The sequence below is a fragment of the Coffea eugenioides genome, chromosome 11 (genome assembly GCF_003713205.1).
Source record: "Coffea eugenioides isolate CCC68of chromosome 11, Ceug_1.0, whole genome shotgun sequence".
Classification (NCBI taxonomy): domain Eukaryota; kingdom Viridiplantae; phylum Streptophyta; class Magnoliopsida; order Gentianales; family Rubiaceae; genus Coffea; species Coffea eugenioides.
In genome coordinates this window covers 37,806,201-37,830,718 of record NC_040045.1, presented here as the reverse complement: position 1 = coordinate 37,830,718, position 24,518 = coordinate 37,806,201, and the positions used below count along the sequence as shown (strand labels likewise).

The 24,518-nt window shown below is 35.2% G+C and overlaps 3 protein-coding genes and 1 non-coding gene across 4 annotated transcripts; 3 read left to right on the top strand and 1 right to left on the bottom strand.

Annotated features, from left to right (window-relative positions):
- The first annotated feature begins 1,588 nt into the window (after window positions 1–1,588).
- LOC113752961 (endoglucanase 8) lies at window positions 1,589–6,868 on the top strand. The gene is made up of 7 exons (XM_027297028.1): window positions 1,589–1,835; window positions 1,925–2,332; window positions 3,590–3,682; window positions 4,205–4,366; window positions 5,600–5,711; window positions 5,833–5,996; window positions 6,404–6,868. Exons 1-7 carry the CDS (start codon window positions 1,596–1,598, stop codon window positions 6,725–6,727), a joined length of 1,503 nt encoding a protein of 500 aa, XP_027152829.1. The 5' UTR covers window positions 1,589–1,595; the 3' UTR covers window positions 6,728–6,868.
- Window positions 6,869–8,273: 1,405 nt separating this feature from the next.
- Window positions 8,274–16,304, top strand: LOC113752509 (protein PLANT CADMIUM RESISTANCE 1-like). Its single transcript, XM_027296621.1, has 6 exons — window positions 8,274–8,352; window positions 8,492–8,563; window positions 8,684–8,905; window positions 9,759–9,811; window positions 10,654–10,809; window positions 16,230–16,304. Exons 1-6 carry the CDS (start codon window positions 8,274–8,276, stop codon window positions 16,302–16,304), a joined length of 657 nt encoding a protein of 218 aa, XP_027152422.1.
- Window positions 13,673–13,758, bottom strand: TRNAY-GUA. Its single transcript is given in 2 exon segments — window positions 13,673–13,708; window positions 13,722–13,758. It is a non-coding gene; the product is annotated as a tRNA-Tyr (tRNA).
- A 4,688-nt stretch (window positions 16,305–20,992) lies between the features above and the next one.
- Window positions 20,993–23,042, top strand: LOC113753968 (protein PLANT CADMIUM RESISTANCE 2-like). Its single transcript, XM_027298251.1, has 4 exons — window positions 20,993–21,177; window positions 21,488–21,559; window positions 21,650–21,859; window positions 22,830–23,042. The coding sequence occupies exons 1-4, from the start codon at window positions 21,030–21,032 to the stop codon at window positions 22,904–22,906; spliced, it is 507 nt and encodes a 168-aa protein (XP_027154052.1). The 5' UTR covers window positions 20,993–21,029; the 3' UTR covers window positions 22,907–23,042.
- The last annotated feature ends 1,476 nt before the right edge of the window (window positions 23,043–24,518 follow it).

Sequence of the window (24,518 nt, the reverse complement as noted above, 5' to 3'; positions counted from 1 at the left end):
CTCTAGGCTCTCCCTCCTCCCTAGATTAGGATAGAGTAGGTTATACAAATGTATCGTTGTTGACAAAAAAAAAAAAAAAGTCTATCCAATTGGGAAAGCCACAAGTGAACTGTGCTACAATGCTTCGTTCGGATTGTAATTTTTCGGTGAAAATTTTTTACGTTTTTCATAATTGCATTTCTCGTGTAGCAAAGGACACACTACTGCAACTTCATGGTCACTGTAGATTCACACTTAAGCAGTACTATTATAATTGTCAACAAGAATTGTTCATGTTCTCAATAGTTTGTTGTTGATACACCATCACCCCTGACTACCATCATGCAGGTCTCTACTGAGGTTCATGGTTTATCTTATCTTTCGCTTAAATAAAGAAAAGAAAAGAAAACCATACTGTTTGACCAATCATGATTTCTGATCTTGTACCTTTGTACAATACAAATCATGCTATGCTGCACAAGTCATAGACATACATACAAATGCTTTTCCAATACACCAGAAAAAAGGGTTGCCACAACACAATTATGTTAGACAAAGTCATTCCTTAACAAAAATCTAGGCTTGCATAAAAAAAGGGTTGGGGCAATAGGGAACATCAACTCCATCAGATTCTTTACTTGTGGATTCATCAACCCTCCACTCCTATCCCATTGATGTTCTTCATATATATATATATATATATATATTCACTTAGGGGTATCCAACCTTTTGATCAGATTAATTTCATAAAATTGTGTGAAATCTTGTTTCAAGAATACACAGTAAGATAGCACAAAGAATTGATCGTGAAATTTGCTGATAACCACCAAAATACGAAATTAGACGGACTATCCGCGGGGTCTAATGTTCTTCATATTGGACTCACGGAAAATGAGCATCTGAACGCCAAATAACCACTCCTAACAAGTGCTAGCAAACTCCACCAGTAGAAGTTGCAGGACAGGACAAAATACTTCTAACGTTACACTTGAGATCAAAACTCGAACGTTGGACCGCTGTTCTGGGTGGTTAACCACATGAATCCTCTGTACATGCCCAAATCTCACAGCCTATAGTACTCTACTACTTATCAATTATGTATCAGACGGTGGGAATAGTTCAGTCAAACTGGTTACACCACCAAGTCCCCTCCTTACCCATGCCATCTCCCCCTGAATCTCACTGGATCTGTGGGACCAATTTCTTCACTTTTTTCCGAACCTCCACGTGTTCCCCATCAAACGGCGGTGAATCCCAAACCCCATTCACATCATGGAATCGCAGATTATTTTACTCACTACACAATGCACATACACTCCACCATAACCAAAACGGCTAACTCCCCCCATGAATCCATGACCCCACCGACTCTCATAACTCGATCCCAATTCCCCGGTTCATTGAACCGGTCAAATTTTAGGGTTAAACCGGTCAATCCTTGCCTCATCGGTAACCCAAATAGTCTGAACCAGCCACGTCTTCCTACGTGTCGTTCCACTACCCCTGAATCCCCAAGAATCCAATGACAAGCTTTCTCCCCTTCTTTCTTTCCATCATGCCTATATATACCAAGGGGATCTTCCTTCATTCTTTACTTCTCCCTCGAGCAACTAAATATGGCGCGAAAATCTTGCCATATCCCGGTAACCTCAACAGCAAGATTTTCCGCCGTTTTCCTCCTCATTGCCTCCTCCCTCCTCCTCCATGGCCCCGCCGTCTCCGGTGGCCAAAATTACCATGACGCCCTCAAGAAAAGCATACTCTTTTTCGAAGGCCAACGCTCCGGCGAACTCCCTCCCGACCAGCGTGTCCGGTGGCGCAAAGACTCCGCATTGCACGACGGAGCCTCCGTCGGAGTAAGTTTTATCGCTTCCCGCTGCTTAAAAAAACGCACATTTGACTATTTCAAAAGTAATCACGTATGTGTTCTGCATTTTTTGACCAGGTGGACTTGACCGGAGGATACTACGATGCCGGAGACAACATAAAATTCGGCTTTCCGATGGCCTTTACCACCACATTGTTGTCTTGGAGCATTATAGACTTCGGGAGGAACATGGGAAGTGAACTGGACAATGCACTGAAGGCGGTCAAATGGGGGACTGACTACTTGCTGAAAGCGACCGCGAAAGAGGGCATTATTTACGTACAAGTTGGGGACGCAATTTCCGACCATAATTGTTGGGAAAGGCCTGAAGATATGGATACGTTGAGGACCGTTTACAAGATAGATGTTAACCATCCGGGCTCTGATGTTGCTGGTGAAACTGCCGCCGCTTTGGCTGCTGCTTCCATTGTCTTTAGGTCCCGTGACCCTGCTTATTCTAGGCTCCTGCTCAATCGTGCCATGAAGGTAATGATGCACTTTATTTTCGGGGCTTAGCTTATAATTAATTAAGGAATGTTGGTATTTTTTGTTGATTTTGGCATGCATGTTACTGTATTAATGGTTTTCTTGAACTTGTATACATTACTTTAAAGGTTCTAAAAATGGTTCTCTTAAGTTTTTTTTTTTTTTTTTTTCCAGTTATGTGATCTTCAAAATGAGGAGTGTATAAAACATGCATGAGTAATTTTGGTTGTGTTTTTTTTTTTAACTAAAACGAGAAACTTTAGGTGGCAGCATGTGATTGACTGAGGGAACATCTGATTGGTCGTTTTGCTTCTTTTGATAACGTTTGTGACTTCCAATAAAGTCATAATGTAATGTTGCATCAATTTTAACCATCCGGTTTCCTGGTTTCGGTTATTCACCTTTAGTCTTGGACTCCTCCTTTTAGGACAATACATGGGTTGAAAATTGAATAATTATGAGAAAACTATAAGCTGCTTCATTTCTCTCTCATTTTTCTTCTTTTTGTTTTTTGGAAAAAATTTCCCCTTTTTCAACTTATTGTAAAAGGCTGCAACACAGTGTTCATAAGTACTAGTAAGTCCCAATCACGTCCAAAGACTAAAAAAAAATAAATAAAACTTACCATTTTTTATTTAGTGGTTGGAAAGAAAGCAGCAGCTATTCCTTTTTCCTCAAGGGATTGGACAACACTCTAAACCAAATCCTATATTCACTGCTCTACATTTTCCTTATTATATAGTAGAAACATGCAGTGAAATTGTCAACGTTGTTACGTGACTATACAGTGCAAAGAAGATTCACAATATACTCCCTACTATAACGTTAACTTCATAGTGTCACGGGCCCCTTACAATTACAACGTACTGGTGCCTGCCTGCTTTATTGGTACACAAAACAAGTGACTTTTATTATCACAAAATTTGCAGGTTGTGGTAATTTGATCTTGAAAAATTCATGTAAAATCTTTAGAGTTGTGATATTTGGGACTTCTCATTCTGATGATGATCACATGCTAAAGTTATTACTATTATGGTGGATACTGCAGCAGCAAGACATGCTTTTCTTTCCAAATTCCACAAGCTACTAGGATTAAAAGCCAAGCATTTAACGTTAGTGGTACTATTGAGAAGGAAAAGTAAAGCATTTCACGAGAAACATATAATTGATACCATTACAGTAGTACTTGCTCTAGTAGCTAAGAATTGGACCGTTGCGTGAGTGTGTGAAATGGACCTGGTGTTGGTTTTTTTCTAGGTGTTCCAGTTCGCTGACAGGCACCGGGGTGCGTACAGCTCCAGCCTGCGCTCTGCAGTTTGCCCTTTTTATTGTGATGTTAATGGGTACCAGGTAACTACTAATAACTTCCCTTCTTTTATTCTACTATAGAATTTCCTTGCTGCACTCGAGTTTCCGACCCCCAATGCATATATCCCTACGAGCACTACCATTAATCTCTACTTTTCTTGGCTTGCATTTTAAAAATTCAGAACTTCCTTAAATGTTTTGTCAGTGGGTGCGTAGGTATCCATTTGGACTGGTGGTGACTCAGTCCCCCCTCCTCCCCCGATTTCTCCTTTGATTCCATTGGGTCACTCCCTCCCTCTCCCTATAGTATAGAGTAAGAGTAGGTCTATCATGTCCCAAAAAAGAAAAAAGAAAACTCTACTTCTGTAGTTAATAAATCAAGAATCCATATACTATTCATTATGTAATTAATTAACTAGATAATTTATTTGATATAGGAACATTTTTGGGAAGGAAAGAGGGTCTAATTAGCATTTCAACAATCATTTTTAAACTATGGAATTACTACTAATTCGATAGTTGCCCTAAAAAAAGATGTTTCTTTATTAATGAATGAGAATGTAGGATGAGTTGCTTTGGGGGGCGGCATGGTTACACAAGGCGTCAAGAAGGCGTGAATACAGGGAGTATATAGTAAGGAACGAGGTGATATTGAGGGCGGCAGACACAATTAATGAATTCGGATGGGATAACAAACACGCCGGGATTAACGTTCTCATTTCCAAGGTTAGTAGCATAATCTCTAATCTTTTGTTTTCCCACCCCCCACCTATTTCGGAAATTTAATTTAATCAAGTGCCCATATGAGGAAACATCATGCTGTTTGTTTGTTGATTAATTATTGAAGCCTGCACTCATAATCAAATCTTTGTCTTTTTTTCTTTGTGGTTTTATAACTTTATTCTTCTTGTCTAGTGAATTTTGACCTATTATGCAAAAAAAAAAAATTATGCATCCCATCACAGGGTATAGAATCTATAGATATGGATGAGTGAACCACGATGAACATCTTTAGATTGGTGCTACAAAGAACAAAGGGTCCACTTGGCCTTAATGTTCAGTACCAGATCATAATACGGCGAAGGGTCATTTTTTTTTTTTTTTTTTTTTGGATAATTGCACATGATGGCTTTGAGTGTTGTTGCTTTCACTTGGTGGCAGAAAACTTGGACATTCTTTTTTTTTTTTTTTTACTTTAACAAAGTCTAAAAGGCAATTTCCTTTCCTTTGCAAGTGAACATATTAATGTAGTAGTATATAAATTGGCATGGCTATGACGTCTTTTTGCATTAATTTCACTATTGCGAATTAATTATAATTTCACCAATAAGGCGCAAAATTAGCCTGGAAATTGCTAGATACACCTAAGAAATATTGGGTTAATTAAAAGTGCTAATATATACTAAAGCACAAACAAAAAATGAATATTGAGAAGACAAAAAAAATAAATAAAAGAAAAAGGGGGTGCTACTACTATTTCTTACATTTAGGACCTAAGATTTGTGGGGGCAATGGGGATGGGATAAGTGAGTTGCTGCTGCTGCCATGCATGTGCAAAAAGGTCTGAGACAACAGTTCTTCCATACTGAGAGCTCTTCTTGATGCATGATGATGAAGATGGCTTTTTATTCATGAATGCGACTTTCCTCATTGGAGGCTCAAGATTTGGGGCAGGATCGTAAATTTCGTTATTTAATGCTCTTTTCCTTTGGCCTTTTTTGAGTAGTAGGTTGTCAGTTGTCTCTTTACCCACTGCTTTTGGATTCTCCAAATGGGGTCAAGAACTCACATGACAGCATCCAATAATATAATAATATGAGTGGAACTCAACTCCTCCAAATTCATCATTTTTGCTCTCAGTATTTTTTTTTTCTTGGGTTTTATTATATTATGAAGATTATTAAGTTATAATTAGACTATAATTCAACTTAATCATGTGTGAAATGGCTAATGTGACAGGAAGTGCTGATGGGCAAAGCAGATGATCTGCAATCCTTCAGGAGAAATGCAGATGGTTTCATCTGTTCTATATTGCCTGGAATTTCTCATCCTCAGGTCCAGTATTCTCCAGGTGAAAATTTCTTTCAGTTGATCTTTTAGAATAGATAACAATTTGAAGATTTTATTTTCTTGCATCTTTCTTTTTTCTCTTTTTTTTTTAAAATTTTTTTTTTTTTTCTGGGTGTAAAAAGGTGGACTGATTGTCAAAGCTGGAGTTTGCAACATGCAGCATGTAACATCCCTATCTTTCCTGCTCTTAGCTTACTCTAATTATCTAAGCCACGCCAATAAGGCCGTGCCATGTGGCGAGACGTTGGCTTCCCCTTCTCTCCTCAAAAATTTAGCCAAACGTCAGGTAAATAATAAACTCAACTCACGTATAATACTTGTACAATACACGTTCGTTCGTACGCATATCATCGTTTGTGATTCAAGATTCAGTACATGTTTTAATCGAAGCTTAAATCTCAACTTGTATGGTTGAGGTGTAAGAAAATTGGCACTTGAAAGTTGAAAGAAAAACATGGAAAGAGTAGCTTTCCTTAATTAGAAAAGTTGGACCTATTTTATTTCTATCGATTTCATTTGTTATATTGTTGGACCACTTGCCTTATTTCATTTGTTAATTTCCTTTGGCTCAAAGAAAAATTATTTGAGCCAACGTCTGTGACCTTATCTTATTCCCTCTATTTTTTTTTTTTTTTTATGTTACTGATTTTTTTCAATTATTATAAATTTTTGTCAAATTGCTTGGGCTACCAGGTTGACTATATTCTTGGGGATAATCCAATGGGAATGTCGTACATGGTGGGGTACGGAGAACATTATCCGCAGAGGATTCATCATCGGGCTAGTTCGTTACCATCAGTTCGGGTCCACCCGGCCCACATTGGCTGCAAAGAAGGGTCGAGGTACTTCCTAAGTCCAGATCCAAATCCTAACCCTCTGGTAGGTGCTGTAGTTGGTGGACCCAACACCACTGATGCGTTCCCTGACTCTAGGCCCTTTTTTCAGGAGTCTGAGCCCACCACTTATGTCAATGCCCCATTAGTGGGCCTGTTGGCCTACTTTTCAACCCATCCATGATTTACACTCCGTGATGTGAAGAGAGAATGTAGTGGTGTGCAAAGGCCACCCTCTCTATTATTGTCATTATTGTTATTATCATTACTAAAGTTCCTAATTGTATCATTTCAATTAATGAAAGTAAAGTAGTTTTTTTTTTTATTTATGAAATTCGCTTTTTCCATTTCTTTTTTTTTTGGGTGACTTTTTGGGAAAATTAGGCATTAAAATGTTATAAGCAATTTAAGATCAGTCTTCAAATTTGGCAAGGAAAGGATCGAATAGCTTAAAGCTATAACATGGAAACATTTCCACTTTGACTTGCAATTTTAGGGCTTTCTATCTGTTACATTGTTTTGTTTGAGATTATTCTTTTTTTTTTTTAAATTTTCTTTCTTCTTAATATGCCTGCTCTAAAAATTCTTAATTGATCACTCATCTCATGAATTACATACATAATTCTTAGAAAAGGAACACTTTTATAGGGGAAAAAAAATGAAACCGGACCAAAATTGAAAGACACTTTGATTAAATGTAACACTTTAGAAAAATAAAATTACATGAAGACGCCAAAGTAAAGGACTCTTTGGTTTAAACAGAAACCTTTCCAAAGTAAGAAAGGATATAACTATTCTTCTCGATATTTTCCAGAAGAGTAAAATGTTGTCTGTTCTTGCCGTTCAATTTGTTATCATTTTACATGCAATCCTTCACTGTCATGCCTCCATAGAGAAAGTAAATTATATACAATAATGCCGCAGATTATACGAGAGGCACGTAAAATGTTGCTCGAATAGGGCTGAATACCTCTCTATCATTTCATAGCCGTGGTACACTTTTTGTTGTAAAGATTGATTGTCCAAAAGTGAATGCTGGCCAGGGTCCAAAGACTTTGTTGTTTATGATTGAGAACAAAGCTTTTGATTAGCTCGATCAAAGTTTTCAATAAACATACCTCAATTGTGGGGCACCCTACGGCAATCGCATCATGCATATTTTTGTTCCTTTTACAAATACATATACATGCATACATACATACATATGTGTATGTATATATATAATTTCCTCCCTTGTATACTTGCATCGACGGGGGACAATAAACAATAGTTTTAATTCAGTGCCACCAAGTGTTATTGAATTTTTCCAACAATATAAAATGATAAAAACACCATTTATTTCATTTGAACTATAAGCGAAGTTAAAATGTGATCTATAATTGATGTAAGAGATAAACGTACTTTTGTCGTTTGAATTGATTAATTATTCAACGTAGTGCAATTAAGCAGGAGAGTCTTAATATCATCACTTCCGACAATTCAAATAGAGACAACCTCGGTAAGTACAATATTAAACAAGGTCGGAACTGTTTCCTGTAGATAAATTCTTTTTCTATTACATTACCTATGATTTGTTCAATTAGCTTTCCGCTTGACAGATTGATTCTGTCTATATTATCCCCATCAAAGTAAGCAGCTTGTGCAAACTTCACTCTTGATTAACATATCGAGGTCCCTCTTGTGTGTCAATACAATCTTTTAACGGCTCAATCTAAGATTTCCTATTCACTATGGGAATTTTTCCAAGTATTGGAAATTCGAACGAGTGGTCTACTGGCCTCTGTGATTGTACCAAAGATTGCCGTTCCTGTAAGTTATCAGAATTCATGCGCTGTATATAAGTACCATTTAAAGGTTTTCAATTGTCTTCGTTGATTTCTCATAGTGCAATTCACATGCAGTTCATCAACATTTCCTGTCCTGATTAATATCGTTCGTTATTTGACAGGCTGCCTTACTTGCTGGTGCCCTTGTGTTGCCTTCGGGAGAAATGCTGAGATTGTGGATAAAGGCCAAAATTGTAAGTAGAAACAAGAACGGTTTTAGTGTTCCAATTCAACAGCAATCAAGCTATGAGATATGAAATGCATCGATGAAAAGAATTTGTTCTTTTTCTTTTTTTTGCCTTTACTTTTTTCAGCTTGCTGCCTGATGGGGTGCATTTTCTATTTGCTGAATCTCACATGTCATTATGCTGGTTGTTCGTGGATTATTAGCATGGGCTATCGCAGTAAGCTGAGGAAGCAATTCGGTATTAAGGGAGGGTCATGCCAGGATTGTCTCATTCATTTGTGTTGCCAGTCTTGTGCCTTGTGCCAAGAGTACCGTGAACTTGAGTCCCAGGGATTTGATGTTTCTGCTGGTAAGAACTTCACTGATCAACCATGTCATTTTTTCCATTTGGAGTGTGCATTTGTACCTGTTTCGTCAAAATATATGCATCATTATTTGGTCATATTAAAAGGAAAATGTTAACGGCACTCTCTTTTTTGTTATTTACACCTCCACTATATCATCTTTTTTATTCAGAGACTATAACGCCTCTGCCTTCATTTTTTTTTTTTGGCCCGTTGATTGATTGATCTCACTAAAACACTCCTCTTGACAAATTGAGATGATCATTATATTCTAGTCAAGCACATTTACCTCATATTCTTTTCTATAAAAGTATCTAGGGTTTTCTAAAATCAACCATAGAAAACAATTCTCTAGAAGAAGGTATTGATGAAATGAATATGATATGCAACTTGATTAAGTCTAACAATATTGTAGAAATTTTCTCTTTTTATTCCACAAGTAATTTGCAAGACCATAAGCCATTTTTAATCTCCATATTCTGAATTTTAGGGTTTAGTGTAAGTTTATTGTTTTTTCCTCTTTTTTTTTCTTTGCAAAGTGTTTTTTTTTTTTTTGGTATAAGATGTAATCTTGAAACGTTTGTGGGTTCACCCCCTTCTTCATTTTGGTATGCTCAGCGTGTGCTTTGAGGCAAACAACAAAAATGCTCCCAATTTGTTCAATCTACATTCATTTTTTTTTCCTTTTTTTAAAAGAAAATTGTGTCTTGAATTGGGGTACATGTTGCATCAACTGATCAGTATAAAATCTCTATATTGGTTCGTACGGTCAAGACATAATCAGAACTTAATCTCCAATTCCAATTTCAGATTCAATATTTTTATAAAGCATTCTCCATGATGTACTGTGGTTTCCAGGTTGGGATGGAAATACCTCCAAAAAGATCGCTAATTGGATGACTTTGGCTCCAGTTTGGCAAAGCATGAAACGTTAGCTCGAAGAATCTACTCATCTGCAACTACATTTCATTTGCACCTTCGAAAACATCAATGTTCTGATAGTTTTTCTGGTTGATTTTCTCTTTGTAATAATCTAATATATACCTAAATTGATTCTCAAAATAAATGACAAACTGTAGGGTTCTAGTCATCAGAAATAATCTCATCAGCTTTCGAGTTCACAAAGACAATTTTATGGAACAAAGCATCCCAACTTTAATACTACTTTGAAATGCAAAACGGGATTATTTCAATATTTATATAGAGAACTCTTAACTACCAGCTGGGCTGTTTTTTTTTTTTTTCTTTCCCTAGATGAAGTATGAATTGTAAATCTTCAGGCCGGCAACACATGCAGAATTTGAATTTTAAATTCTAATTCAGATTAAATATTGTATATCTAATAGAGATAGTGTAAATAGTATCAGTGTATAAAAGATTAACTCAACTTTTAATAATAAAAGAGACGATCACAAGCAACATTTGCTGCACTGATGCATCATCAAAGGGGTCCAAAACAAAACTAAATAGATTACAACTCCGAGTATACAGCAAATAAAAAAGACATTACATCACATCTCATGAAAAAACTGCAAAAATTTTCTTATCAAGATTCCAGTCCAATCTGAAGTTCCAATTCTCTCTCGAACGTGGCACCTTTTTCATCAGATTAGTCAAAGGACAAATCATTGTGACCTTATACCCTCTATTTTCTTGATGTATATATAGCTCTGTTCTAAAGTTCAGGGGACACTGCAAACTTTAAATATGTCTAATTTCTAGTCAATTTTTTTTTCATTACTTGGGCTACCAGGTTGACGACATTCTTAGGCATGATCCAGTGAGACTGTCGAACATGGTGGGGTTTGGACTACGGGGCACATTATCCACAGAGACTTCGCCATCGGGTTACATCAATTTGATCAGTTCTGGCACATCCGGCCCACATTGTGGGAAAAGTAGTGTCCAGGTACTTTTTTAAGTCCTGATCCAAAACAATACCATCTGCTACGAGATGTAGTTGGTGCGCCCCACTCTATTGAAGGCTTCCCTCAGTCTACTGGCCTACTTTTCAACCCAGCCATGATTATAATCCGGAAATCAGATTGAGAGGAGAAAATGTACGTGGGGTGGTAAGGATCGACTGGAACTACAAACGAGTCAAACTGCTTGCGAGTGAGTTCAGTTAAAACTTGATTCAACTTTGATCAGAATTGAACTCAAAGTTGAGTTCGAACTCGAGTTCGAGCATAGAAAAACTTATGTCATTAGTTCGCGAGTTGTTCGATTATATATATATATATATATATAGTGAATTATATATATTTCTAATATTTTATTATATATTAAAAAATTATTATTTTATTTATTTTTTAAAAAATAAAATAATAATTTTTTATTTTTTAAAATCAAATAGGCTCGAGCTCGAGTTCGACTCGACTCAAATTTGAGGTCGAGCTCGAGCTCGAACTTTAATGAGCTCAAGTTCGATGGTAAAATTGAGTCGAAACTCAGCTCGACTCTATTCGTTTGTAATCCTGGGTCACCCTCTCAATTATCATTTTATCATTACTACCAATTATCATTTATCATTATTACTAATTATTTTTTTCTGAATACCTTTCTATCACTATTAATATAGTTACTAATTCTTTCAAATTTGTTTTTACTTTTTTATATTTTTCTGAAATTTTTGATCGTTTTGGAAAGTTAAGCATTAACCTAAACATTATTGCAATGTTATAAGCAATTTATGATTAGCCTTCGAATTTGTTCAGAAGGATTGAATAGCTGAAATGAAAAATGGTTATTCACTATAACTTACAAATCTTGATCAAAGTGCGACTTCACAGGCAGAATTTCATGAGGACCCAAAACACTAATCTATAAAACCGCTTGTCATTTAATCATAGATTTTTGCTACTGGGGACAAATGCATAGCATATTATTGGAAGGGGAAAAAAGTTCCATTGACCCTCCAACTTTTGTCTGGATGAACTTTTAACCCTCCAATAATTAAAGGTAAACTTTTAGTCTCCAATTTATCAAAAATTGTCAAATGTTGGTCCTTTTGTCAATTCCAATAGTCAAGAATAATGGAAAAACATCATCACGTGCGATTCATGAGGAATTAGTAAGGGCATTCTTTTCTTGTCCACTCAGTAGTATTTATGGAGTAAAAGGCAGCCAACCTCTTTTACTCCATGGAAGATGATTTACCCGCAGTAGAGAAAGACCATCTCCATTGCAGCCCACAAAGATGGGATACAACGCATTGCAACCTCCACAACCAGGGGAATAAAAGTCAACTATAACCAATCTATCACCGGCATTTATCAATGAATCCACAAGTTCTTGTGCAAAATGGATCTCAATCATGTTGGCCTTAAGAGTCTTCTCTCACAATCTCAAAGCTCTGCTAAGACTAATTGATGCTTGTGCCTAAATATATTCATCAAAAATTTTAGCAAAGTATGTAACTTTGAAGCCACACATAAATATTTAAAGTAAAAAAAAATTTAAAAGATGGTCAGGAACATGATTCATACCTTAACATAAAAAGTAGTTGAATTTGGACTGAATAATCCATTCGTTTCCTTATGAAATCATTTAATTTTAAATCTGAAAACTGGAGAGCCCCAACAAATGAAGAAACCCCTAAAGACCCCTTCGCTTTACGACCAAGAAGGGTATCACTTGAACCAAAAGCACACAAACGAGTCTTCAAACAACAAGCTATTTTTTATGCCTCCTAAACAAATATTTCAAGCTTATAACATCAAAAGATTGAAAACCTAGAAAAACCCACTTCTTTTTTTGGATCAAGAACTAATCTTTCTATCTAATGGATATGAAATTCCAAGAAAGTTACCTCCTTTGTTGCTCAAATTCCAAACTTGTAGCTTTGTACCTAGAAAGAAACCCAAAAAAAAAAAGGAAAAAACAAATCCTTTGTTTGACAATTTATTTATTTTTTATGGTTTAGACTTGAAGAGATATGATGAGGCTTAATGGAGGAAGAGGGAGCAAGAAAGCAAAGGTGAAGGGGGTAATAAACAACTCAAATAATAGAAAGGGGAAAAGGGCTATGATGATGCTTGCTGATCTTGAACACTGTTCAATTTTCTTGTCCGAGAGATTGGGAAGTAAATTTCTTCCATGTTTGAAGTAAAGAAAAGGGGCAGTAAGATGCTCCTTCAATTATGGTTTTTTTACGGCCTTTCACTCAATGAATTATCGTGAATGGACGAGAATGCCCTTACTAATTTCTCGTGATTACGCGTAATGTTGTGCTCCCTCATTCTTAACTGTTGGAATTGATTGAAGGACGAACATTTGGCACTTTCAATAAATTGGAGACAAAATGTTTATTTCTAATTATTGAAGGACTAAAAGTTTACTTGGACAAAAGTTGGGAGGGTCATTGGAACTTTTTTCTCTATTGGAAGTGGTACAATTTATCAACCTATCACAGCCATACTTGCATGTGGGTTTATACGATTTTTATTTTCCTTTCTATTCATATAAAAATATGGCCATTACCTGGAATTTCTTGTTGATTCCATTTTCTGGTTCTCTATTGTGGCCCCTTTTTCTTAGTTCCCAAGAATATGTCCAAAAATTCTGGATTGACATATATCAAGGAAGGTAATTTGAGACACAATTCTTAACTTTTGTGTTGCTATCTTTGCGGTTTGGATCAACCTAAAACTGGAACCAATCTGACAGCAAGTTACTACTTCTCTCCGAGAGCCAATTTTTTCTTTTTCTTTCATTCTTGATGAGCGGATGAAGTCATAAGTCATGAAAATTTGGTAGTGGAAAAAGCAAAATCCGACCTGCCGGATTCGAACCAGCGACCTAAGGATTGCTATTTAACAACTACAGTCCTCCGCTCTGCCAACTGAGCTAAGGTCGGCTGCTTTCGTTGTGATAATCACCAACCCAATATTCCAATGATTGGGATTCTGAATTTCTGATCATACCAATGATTTCAATAATGAATGCGGGCTCGGACTATACAGCTTCAATTTACAAGACTGATGCTCCGGAAAGCTTCGGCTTTTTGGGAATACTGCATTTTTTTTCCTTTTTTGTTATAAGATTATGAGAGAAACTCATAATAATAGGAGCAATACAATGAACAATTTAAGTCATAAATGATGAGAATTACAATTCAATAATACTGAAGTAACCCAAAAATAATAGGAGGAGAAATATTTCATAGTTCTTTGAAATCTCAATTTTAATCATTAGAACAAGACTTATCGACAAAACATTGGAATTTTCCCTTTCATTTTCTTTAATTTAATTTATTTTTTATTTTAAATTTCTTTGCGTTCTTAATATGCATGCTCTCAATATTGTACAATTATCACACCTCCAAACTTATTTATACTTTTCTCAAAAAAAATAGTTTGATGCAAAAAGAAATACCATGAAACCCACCAAAATAGGGCTCTTTCCTAAGACCATCCGTACATTCCCAAGTAAGGGGTGGATTACCTGTTGTCTAGGGTGTTTTTCAATAACTTTATTATAACGATGTATATGAAAAAATTTTACTGCAAATGATTAGTTTTTTTTAGGAGGTATTATTGAGAATATATTTTGAGGTATTTTTAAAAATTAAAATTTTAGTGGGATGTTTTTAAAAAATTAGAAAACTTCATCACTACCCATCATCACCATTACCCAGCACCGCCACCACTCCTTCCCCTAGCTCCCTCCTCCTCTTTCCTCCCCTTTTTTCTCTTCCTTCTCCCTTTTCCTCTCTCTTCCTTCTCTCACCTCCTCTTCCGTAACTCCTCTCCCCTTTCTGGTCGCAGCCCACGACCAGCGAAAAAAAGGAGAAGAGGGAGGAAGAAAGGGTGGAGGAGGGGGAGGAAGGGGAAGATAGAGAAGGGAAAAGAAGAGAAGAGAGAGGAGAGGACAGTGGTGGTGGTAGTAGGTGGTGGGTGAAAGAAGAGAAAAAGGGTAGGATTTTGGTTTTTGTTTTTTAATTACGTATATTTAAAAAACTTAGAGTGTTTTTAGAATCGTTTTATTACTGTAACATTATTTATGAAAAATAATCCAATCTAAACAGAGCCACTTTCCTCGATATTTCCTGCGAAACATCAAATGTTCTAATAGCTTTCCACCTTTTTGATAATTTCACATGATATCCTTCACGCATGCAGCCCCCGGAGAGAAGCAGATAGTAATTTTAAACTTTTGAAAAGATTAATGTGCCATATTATTTGCTTAAAAAAAAAAAGTGCCATATTATTCCTACGACACAAAATGCTGCTCGCATAGACCCAAATACATCTCTATCATTTCACATGCATTGTAGAGCATCTTTTTGTCACAAATTAATTGTCTACATGTGTATGTTGGCCAGGGTTTGAAGACTTTGTTGTTTATAATTGGGAACAAAGTTGTGATCAGCTCAACCAAAAGTGCTTAACTAGTCAGTCATGTTTACGCCGCCTCTTACCCCAATTGCAGAGCGACCTACCAGCAATGGCATCATTTACATTTTTGTTCTTTTTCTTCGAGGTATATTAGCATTCACAAGGAATAATAAACAATTTCCTCTAACTTAAAAGTTGATGGATACAAAGTAGAATTAATCCAGGGAAGCTGATATTGGCATTCACACGAATCCCAGGCTCTCGCAGTCACCCGTCTGAATTACAGTAGATAATATAGATACTATCAATACAGATGTGGTAACGTGCAAAACTATAATAAATTATGTCACTCATTAAAATTTGTGTCTCACAAATAATTCTATGCTTCCTAATTCAAGTTATATCATCGTTTCAAAAGAAGAAAAATCATTTGGGTTATAATTTGCACTATGCAATTGATCAATTGTAGGAAATTTGAGTCTCATTCACACGAATTTGCTAAATGCACTCCTTGGAAACTGTTTTTATAATGTGAAAAGATAAAAATACCCCTCATGTATCTCTAACTGCACCAATGTATCTTCTTTGTTTTTTTTGGAAATAAAGTGGCTGTAATAGCAGTGAGAGATGAGAATATTCTCTTCGTTTCAAATGATAAAAGAATTTAAAGGAAGTGAAATTTTAAAAAAAGTATTATTAAACAACGGAAAAGAATATTGAGGTATTGCTTTACGAAATATTAAGGTTGTGAGATTAAATCAAATAAAGTGAGGAGTAAGGGATAACGAGTGTGGGCCACTTTCTTTATCTTATCAAATTACACTTAGTATGCGTAGTCCTATTTAGTATAGTAAATCCTTACTTGTCAAAAAAATTTGATAGCACCGATATAAAATTCCCTTAATTGCTAATAAAGACAACTACGGCATTACATAAACTACACGTAGTTTATTAAGGTTTTTAATCTTCATATATAATGTAATTTCTGCAGGTTGCCTTACCTGCTGGTGTCCTTGTGTTACCTTCGGGAGGAATGCTGAGATTGTGGATAAGGCCAAATTTGTAAGTACAAACAAGAATTTTTTTTACTATTAATTCATCAGTAATTTGGCTATGGAGGATATATAGGAAATACGTTAATTAAAAATTTTTCCCCATAATAGCTTGCTGCCAGATGGGGTGCATTTTCTATGCGTTGAATCTCATGTGTCATCATGCTGGATTTTCGTGGATTATTAGCATGGGATAGAGCACTAAGCTGAGGCAACACTACGGGATCAAGAATGGCGCATGCCCTGATTGTCTCATTCATTGCTTTTGCCAGCCTTGTGCCCTATGCCAAGAGTACCATGAACTTCAGTTCCAAGGATTTGATGTTTCTACTGGTATCCAACTTCACTTTTCTACCAAAATCCTCCTCCTTTCCATATTCTTGAACTTGTGGGATAGTTTGGATCTTGTATTTGTACCATATATAAATCTCGTAAAGTAATATGGATCATCAACCAAAACGTGTTGCATATTGTCTATGTGCTATATTGTTCTATACTTAACTTGCATGACCAATGACTCCTTTTTATAGCAATATTTCAATTTTGGTGGATTGACAGGTTGTCGAGCCCGTGCAATAATAATAAAAACTTAACTACCACCAAAATTAGTCAACAATCAAATCCAGGTACTGGAGCAGGGACTCTAGATGTGTAATGAGTTACTTGATTCACCCTAATTCTGAAGAGTGCTTAATCCGATATATCAGAATTAACTAATTGACAGAATTACTAACTAGCAGACAGTGGCAAGTAGGGTCGTCTCCTCAGTTACTGGGGAAAAGTTCGTTTCTTTTTAAACCAAGACAAACGGGGGGTTTGAGAATTGATTACTAATGAATTGCCAATAAAATGAATTAATTGCGAAAAATAATTAATTGAGAGAAATAATTGGAAACACTCTAGCCAATGATACACTTCAGAAATGGTTCATGCAACTGATTATCGATTCAAATATAATTCCAACATTTAATAATAGATTGGTTATAGCTGTCATACACGCGATAAACAATCAGCTTTTCCTTACTTTTTCGATTGTCAATGTACGACCGTTAACTATTTTTCTAACAAAGAAATAACCCTAGATACGACCGTAAGATTTAATTTCTAAATTGCATTAAGAATTAGAAAAGACCAACCCTAACTAACAAGCTACAAGGGTTTATTTAAGTTAGATCGTATGTTTTCCTGACATAAACCCAATTATGCTAGTTGCTACCGGGACGGAAGTAATCGAACAATTACGCATTCAACTACCCCCAATTAGCAAATAGACTATGTGAATAATTAAATATTACGCATCTATTTAATCATACACGATAGCTATAACAATTAAAAGCAGAAAATATACGAATACCAATAAATAAAAGAAACAATTAAAATAATTCAGATCTTACAATTATTATTGAACCAAATCTTCAATGGTCCCCTTGACTAAAAATAAGAAGTAGTTCTCCATTAATGGAGAACAAGCCATGCGTAGAGAATTGGGAAAAGTTGTTAATTCTTGTCTACAAATTTCGGTCAAAAGAGGAAAGAAAGAACAAGTCCACAATTGTGGTTTTTTCGTTGGTTTCCTCCAAACTTTTCCAAAAGGCAAGACAAGTACAATGCTCCTTTTTCGTTTCTGGCTGCCTAAAAGGTGAGAGCAAAAATTGTTTTTTAACCTAAAGTATAAAGAGAGTCTGATATGTCTCCCCCCCCTCCCCCCCCAAAAAAAATCGGTCAAAGAGAGAAAGCCCAGCCGAAAAAGAAAGTCTTCTTCTAATTAAAGATAATCTTATTACAAGTTAACTTCTTCAGCTTTTCCTTTCCTTGAAAGTGACCCCACTGATTTTCCAATTTGTAACCAGCTACTTCCTTCATTTTTTGAAGCTTCCCTTGTGCAAGTAATCTCGAGAATCCGGACTCGAAGGCTGGAGTTAGGCGTGACCACGGCTAACTGTCAGGAAATCTTTTGGAATGTTGATTTTCAGTACTTTTTCTTTACCACTTCCTACAATTACACCAAACACAAAATCTAAGTAGAATCCTCCAAATAATGTAGTATTTAGTCCAAACAACTATGAAATATTAGCAAAATAGCCCACTAAAATGCACCCTATCATGGATAAAGGGTAGCTTTGGTGTCACTTTTTACGTAAATTATTTTTAATTTGTATCCAAATTAGGGGATGCGTAATAATTTTAAAGTGTTTGTAAAGGGCATATTTCATATTTTAATGCTCTTAATTTGTTCAATTGCTACCTTATTTTATTCTAAATTAGCAAATTAAGCCATTAATAGAGGTACATGTTGTCTGACCTAATCAATTTTATTATTATTATTTTCAATTTTTCCTCTCCAAACATTTAGTATTTTGAACCTTAGCCTATGGTTTAGGGCCTTTCGGCCAAATGTATGTTATTTGAAGAGTCTTCGAAGCCTTAGTCATTTATCGGTCATCTTTTGTTAACGGGCCTTGTGAATCGCTCATTATGGTTCCAATTCTGGTGACCCTTACAATCAGTAAATTTGTGTGTATAGAAGTATCCAGTGTATCATAACGAGTATAGGATAAAAATATGATTAAAAATTGTATTTAAAAAGTTCTTACAAAATTTTTTACAATAACACCTTTTTTTTTAATAAAGCCCAAATAATGTTAATATAAACGGAATGTTATCCATGTTGTTACCATGAATTTCCTATAGATTTTGGCCTTTTTGTCTTTGTCTGCTTCTTTAGTGCCCCATTTTTAGGTTAGTTATGCCCTAAATCCTGATGATTTTCAACAGAAAGAAAGATAAAGTAAGACACAATTTTCAGAGAGAAATTAATTAAGGGTTTGGTGACAAATAAAAGATGAGGGTAATAATTATACCTAGTAAATAGATATTTCTGTGCCCTCCAATAATAACTAAAAACTAACAAACTAACGGATGTAAGGAAGTGGACAGACACTCTCAATTAAATCTCTAAAATTTAAGTGAACATATTTCTCTTACTCCTCATTTACCATTTTGTCCTTCAGCAAAATGTGATATCCATTTTAAATTGGTATCTAACCAAAATCTACGAAACATGATTTTAGGCTTTAGCAGCAAATATTACAAAGAGTTCACTTATAAAAAGCGAGTTAAAATCATGATATTTCTAAGTAGAGTCACAAACGAGTCGAGTCAAGTTGATTTTTTAACTTATCGAGCCTAGGTTGACTTGTTTATGTGTGGTTTTCAGTTTGAGCTCGAGTTCAACAAGCCAAGAAATTGGAGTTCGAGCTTGACTCGACCAAGGAAAAGGCAGGCTCGAGATCGAATCAACAAGGCTCGCAAGTTGAAACTCAATTTCTGGCTCACAAGTATTTCGAATTGTTAGCTCAAGTTGCACTTGATTTTCTGGATCGAGAATAGTTCGAAGTCAGCTCGAAATCGTATTTAGAAAATAGGAATTATTGTAAATTGGAATTGATAGAGAGGCAATTATGTAATTTCATATGAACTTGAGTTGATTGAGCAGCTCTTTGAGCTATCGAGCCTGTGAAAGTACCACTTGAACTCAACTCACGTATGATAACAATTTGCTCAAGTCCGACTCGAGCTCTAACTTGAGCTGCTCGCAAAAGGCTCGTGAGTAGGTCGAGTCGTATATAGTCCTATTTTTAAATGATAGACATAAATATGGAATCCCTAAAATCAAGGAAGCAAGCCATCTTTTAGTCATTTTTATCACCTAAGTCGCGTTTAGTATAGCATTTTTCTATTATCAATATGGTAACCCTTTATTGAGGAATGGGTGAAAAAGAGACCAAAGTCATCTTTCAAGTCTAATATATGTTTCTATGCGTGTGGGAATCACAGATATGGAGAGTTCACCTATAAAAAAATGAGTTAAAATCACAGCATTTCTAATCGATAAACATAAATATGAGATCCTTAAAATCAAGGAGATGGATCATTTTTAATTTATTTATATCGCTTAACTCATATTGTGGCTTAGTATAGAATTTTTCTATTATCAATACGGTAACCCTTTACTGAGGAATGGATGAAAAAGAGACCAAGGTCATCTTTTAAGTCCAATATATTCCATCTTTCTATGCGTGTGAGATTCATAAATATGGGTTTGTTTCGATGCACAATATTTTACAAATTTTTTTTTACTTGAACGAAAATTACATTTTGTAAATATCTTTTGATTTTTTTAACTAACTTTTTATCTCACATATATCATGTCACAAAAAATACTACAACATTATTTTATTTTGTTTTGTCAAATAATCTTGTATCCGAACACACCCACAGCTCCCTCATATGAACTCCATATATGTATCCTCAATAGTTAATTAGGCAAAAATTTGCAGGAAACTTGCTATAAATTTTACCATTGCTGATGTAAACTTTGTAATGCACCATTTGTCGGGTTCAGAATTTCCACAGTCAACCAAACCCACAACATTGAATCTTGTACACGCTTGCGTGTGGCATTCGTTGAACCGATTTAATCAAGGTGTTGAATCTACGCCGACTCCAAACTGTCCAGATCAAGGATTAAATCGACGTGGTAATGCAGAAAATTCATAAGCAGGACTACAAAATTCAACGTGCTAATACAATCATGTCTCAAACAATAAGAAGCATGTCGAGTTTTAACATTCCACACTCTTCGTGTATAAATAGCTAGCCAATGTCCCCAAACAGTAAGGAAAAAACAAAGATAGAACATTTCATATATAGCATCTATAGCCTCCTAGTTTTGAACCATGTATTCATCAAATGAAAGCGATTTGCAGAAATCTCAACCACCTCAAAACCACTACAATTATCATAGCACTGAGGCTATCGCTCCGGCCAATATTCCGGGAACTTGGTCTACTGGGCTCTATGACTGCTTCTCTGATGTCCCAAATTGTAAGTTAATAGATCAATTTACTTCTTATTCTATGTTAGCCAGTTATAATTCTTTAGAGTTCATCATTTTGGGGGTTTTTTTTTTTTTAATTGTTCGGAAATGTGCCTTTAAATTCAGAGATTGAAATAGAAGGCTTGAAAAATTGAACAACTTTTAAAACAAACTGATTAATTAAATAGTTCTAGAATACTAGTAACTTTTACTTTTTCAACTTCCTTGTAATTTTCAGCTCATTTGCAAAAACCAAAAGATCCATCTGTCCACGGGAAACCCTTAATTAAGTATATATTTTCCACCTTGGTTCGGCAGGTTGCTTAACATTGTGGTGTCCATGCGTAACACTCGGACGGATTGCAGGGATTGTAGACAGAGGATCAACCTGTAAGTTAAAACGTTCTTGTAATTAGAGATTATGGAGAAAACGTCAAATTACGAAACTGTTTTTCATGTTAATTCATATTTTTGTGACAGCTCGCGAGGCATGTGGAGCATTATATGCAGTACTAAATATTTTGGGTTGTGCATGCTTACACTCTCGCCTCTATCGATCAAGGATGAGGAAGCAATATAATTTGCCTGCAACCCCCTGTGGAGATTGTTTGGTTCATTTTTTCTGTGAACCATGTGCCCTGTGTCAAGAGCACCGTGAGCTCAAAAATCGTGGATTTGACATGTCGCTTGGTAATCTCATTTCTTTCTTTTCTTGGCCAGATGATAATTATTAATACTAGTATTTAACACAGGAAAAAATTGAGTTGCTTGACTATAAACTTCATAAATAATTTGAAGAAAATAACATAAAGAGTACAAAAGAACAGTATTTCAATATCTTTTTTAATTCTTGATATGGATCGGGTGCACAAGTGCACCATCTCACAATTTTTTTTTTTTTTGTTTTTTAAGTTTTTGATGCATGATTTCATTATGGCAAGGGAAGGGGGTAGGGGAATTGATCCTCCTCTTTTAGTTCATGATCATATGAGGAGTATTAGGGAAAGCGCAATGGCTATTTTGTATTGATGACAACGAGAGTCAATTTCTCATAATTGACTAGCAGAAAAGTCGTTAGCTTTGCTAGTTACTTAAACCAATCAATAATCGATGACAACGAGAGTCAATTTCTCATAATTGACTAGCAGAAAAGTCGTTAGCTTTGCTAGTTACGTAAACCAATCAATAATCTTGAGTTTGCACATTTATTTTTAATTTCCTAATATGAAAGGGATGTGCTATAAGAAACAGAGGAGACAAGAGGATTAAAATTCAGAACCTCTAATTCTTGAAAATCTTAATATTAACTTTTAGATCAAGACTTTCTCGGCACTTGAGTTTGCATGTTAATGTTTGTGTATTTATATATTTAGCTTTAGAAAACTTGAATTCGTCATGTCAATTGGTCAAACTCACGGTTTTCATTTAGAAAATTATAAAAACTATGGCTTGATTCCGAGAATGAGTTGGTTATATAAACATAAATGTGATACTTGATTTAAAGGCCACAACCAACAAGAAATTACAAAATAGAAGTATGTGTTTTTTTTATTGAAGTATGGTGCATGATATCACATTCACTTGAACTATCTATGCCTGCATGTTAGTTTTGATTTTATTGTTTAACACTATCTTTCTTGTTTATATGTGGAATCGTTAGGCTGGCAAGCGAATATGGATAAACAGAACGCTGGAGTAACCATGGCTCCCATTGTTCAAGGAGGAATGGATCGTTGAGTACCCCGTGGACATCACACTTGAATACTGTTGATGATTGAATAATGACATCTAAATCTTATAAAAAGATTGTATCATCATTTCCTATATACTTCCTTTTATTTTGTTGCAAGTTATGAATCAGTGTAATTTTATTTATTTATTTTTATTTTTTAAATGAGCAGTTTGAGATACAGTTGTTCTTTCTAAATGCGTCATATCAAGTATAAAATTCTCCAATGAATCTCATTTTCTTTCTTTTCTTGGTTAGATCATAATTATTTCTAGTATTTAACACAGGAAAAAAAATTGAGTTGCTTAACTATAAATGTCATAACTAAATATGAAGAAAACAACATAAAAGAAAACAAAATAACCGTGTATCAATATTGCTGACTTCATTATGGCGAGGAAATTAAAGGAGGAAAGGGAATGCGTCCTCCTCTTTTAGTCCATCATTGTATAAGTAATATGAGAAAAAGAGCAGCGGTAGAGCCAGAAAATTAGGACAAAATACACTTTACCCTACTGTGGTATAGTTTTTTTTCACATAACGTCTCTATAGTTTTAAAATTTATATGTAACCATCTCATAATTTGGATTAAAATGTCAAAATAATGAAAATAATCATTCGTAATGAAATCCATGAAAATGTCGAAATTATCCTTGTTTAAAAACCAAAATGGTTGAAGTGACTAAAGTATATAAGCATTATATGCATCACACTCTAATCCCTTATAGTTTTATATTTTACCATATAACTCCCTTATGATTTTCAAAATATATTCCCCTTGTGGTTAATAAATAATTTTCAACTTTATATAGGGATATTTTTGATATTTTAGTTGACTCCATTATAAAATGTAAATTTCGTCATTTTGACTCTTTAATCCAAACTATGAGAGAGTTATTTATAGTTTTTGAAACTGTAGAGAGTTATGTAAAAAAGTACTAAACCACAGGGGGATAAAGTGTAATTTACCTAGAAAATTATTGATTGAGGGCATAAATTACAAATTAGCAGGGTAAATATTTTCTACTGCCCAATACCTAAAACTATATTATTTTGTTTGGCATGTGAGGGTACATTAGCAAATTAGTAGGATAAAATCAAAATTTTCTAAAATTATAGTAAAAAGAAAACTTAGTGGTTGATTATCCTTTATGCCTAAAACTCTAACCACTTAAATTCCTCATGATGTAATCTAGAATCTGCAAAGGGGAGAAAAGAACTAAATACGATAACTATGAATATTATAGTGTAGGACAATGGCAAGAGCGTAACTTGGTTTGCAATTGCAGGTGCTCTTTACTTCTGTAGTAAACAATATGGCTGATGATATATGCGCTCCACAATTGTATTCTAGCATTCCAACACCTTTCTTTTTCACCTTTTTAGAGGAAATTGCCTCTCGTCTCTCTTAAAGAAGGTTAATTACAATCGAAGTTTTAGAATCTAGTAGTTAAACTCCATCTCCACAGGCTAAAGCTAAACACCAATCCCACCAACTCCAGAGAGTTATCCGACCACCATCAGCAACACCGATTGGTGCAGCCATAGTCAAGCAAGACCAATTGAAGTCCAAACCCCCATTGTCTCCTAAAGCTTCACTCAGAAAGCAGAAATTGTTAC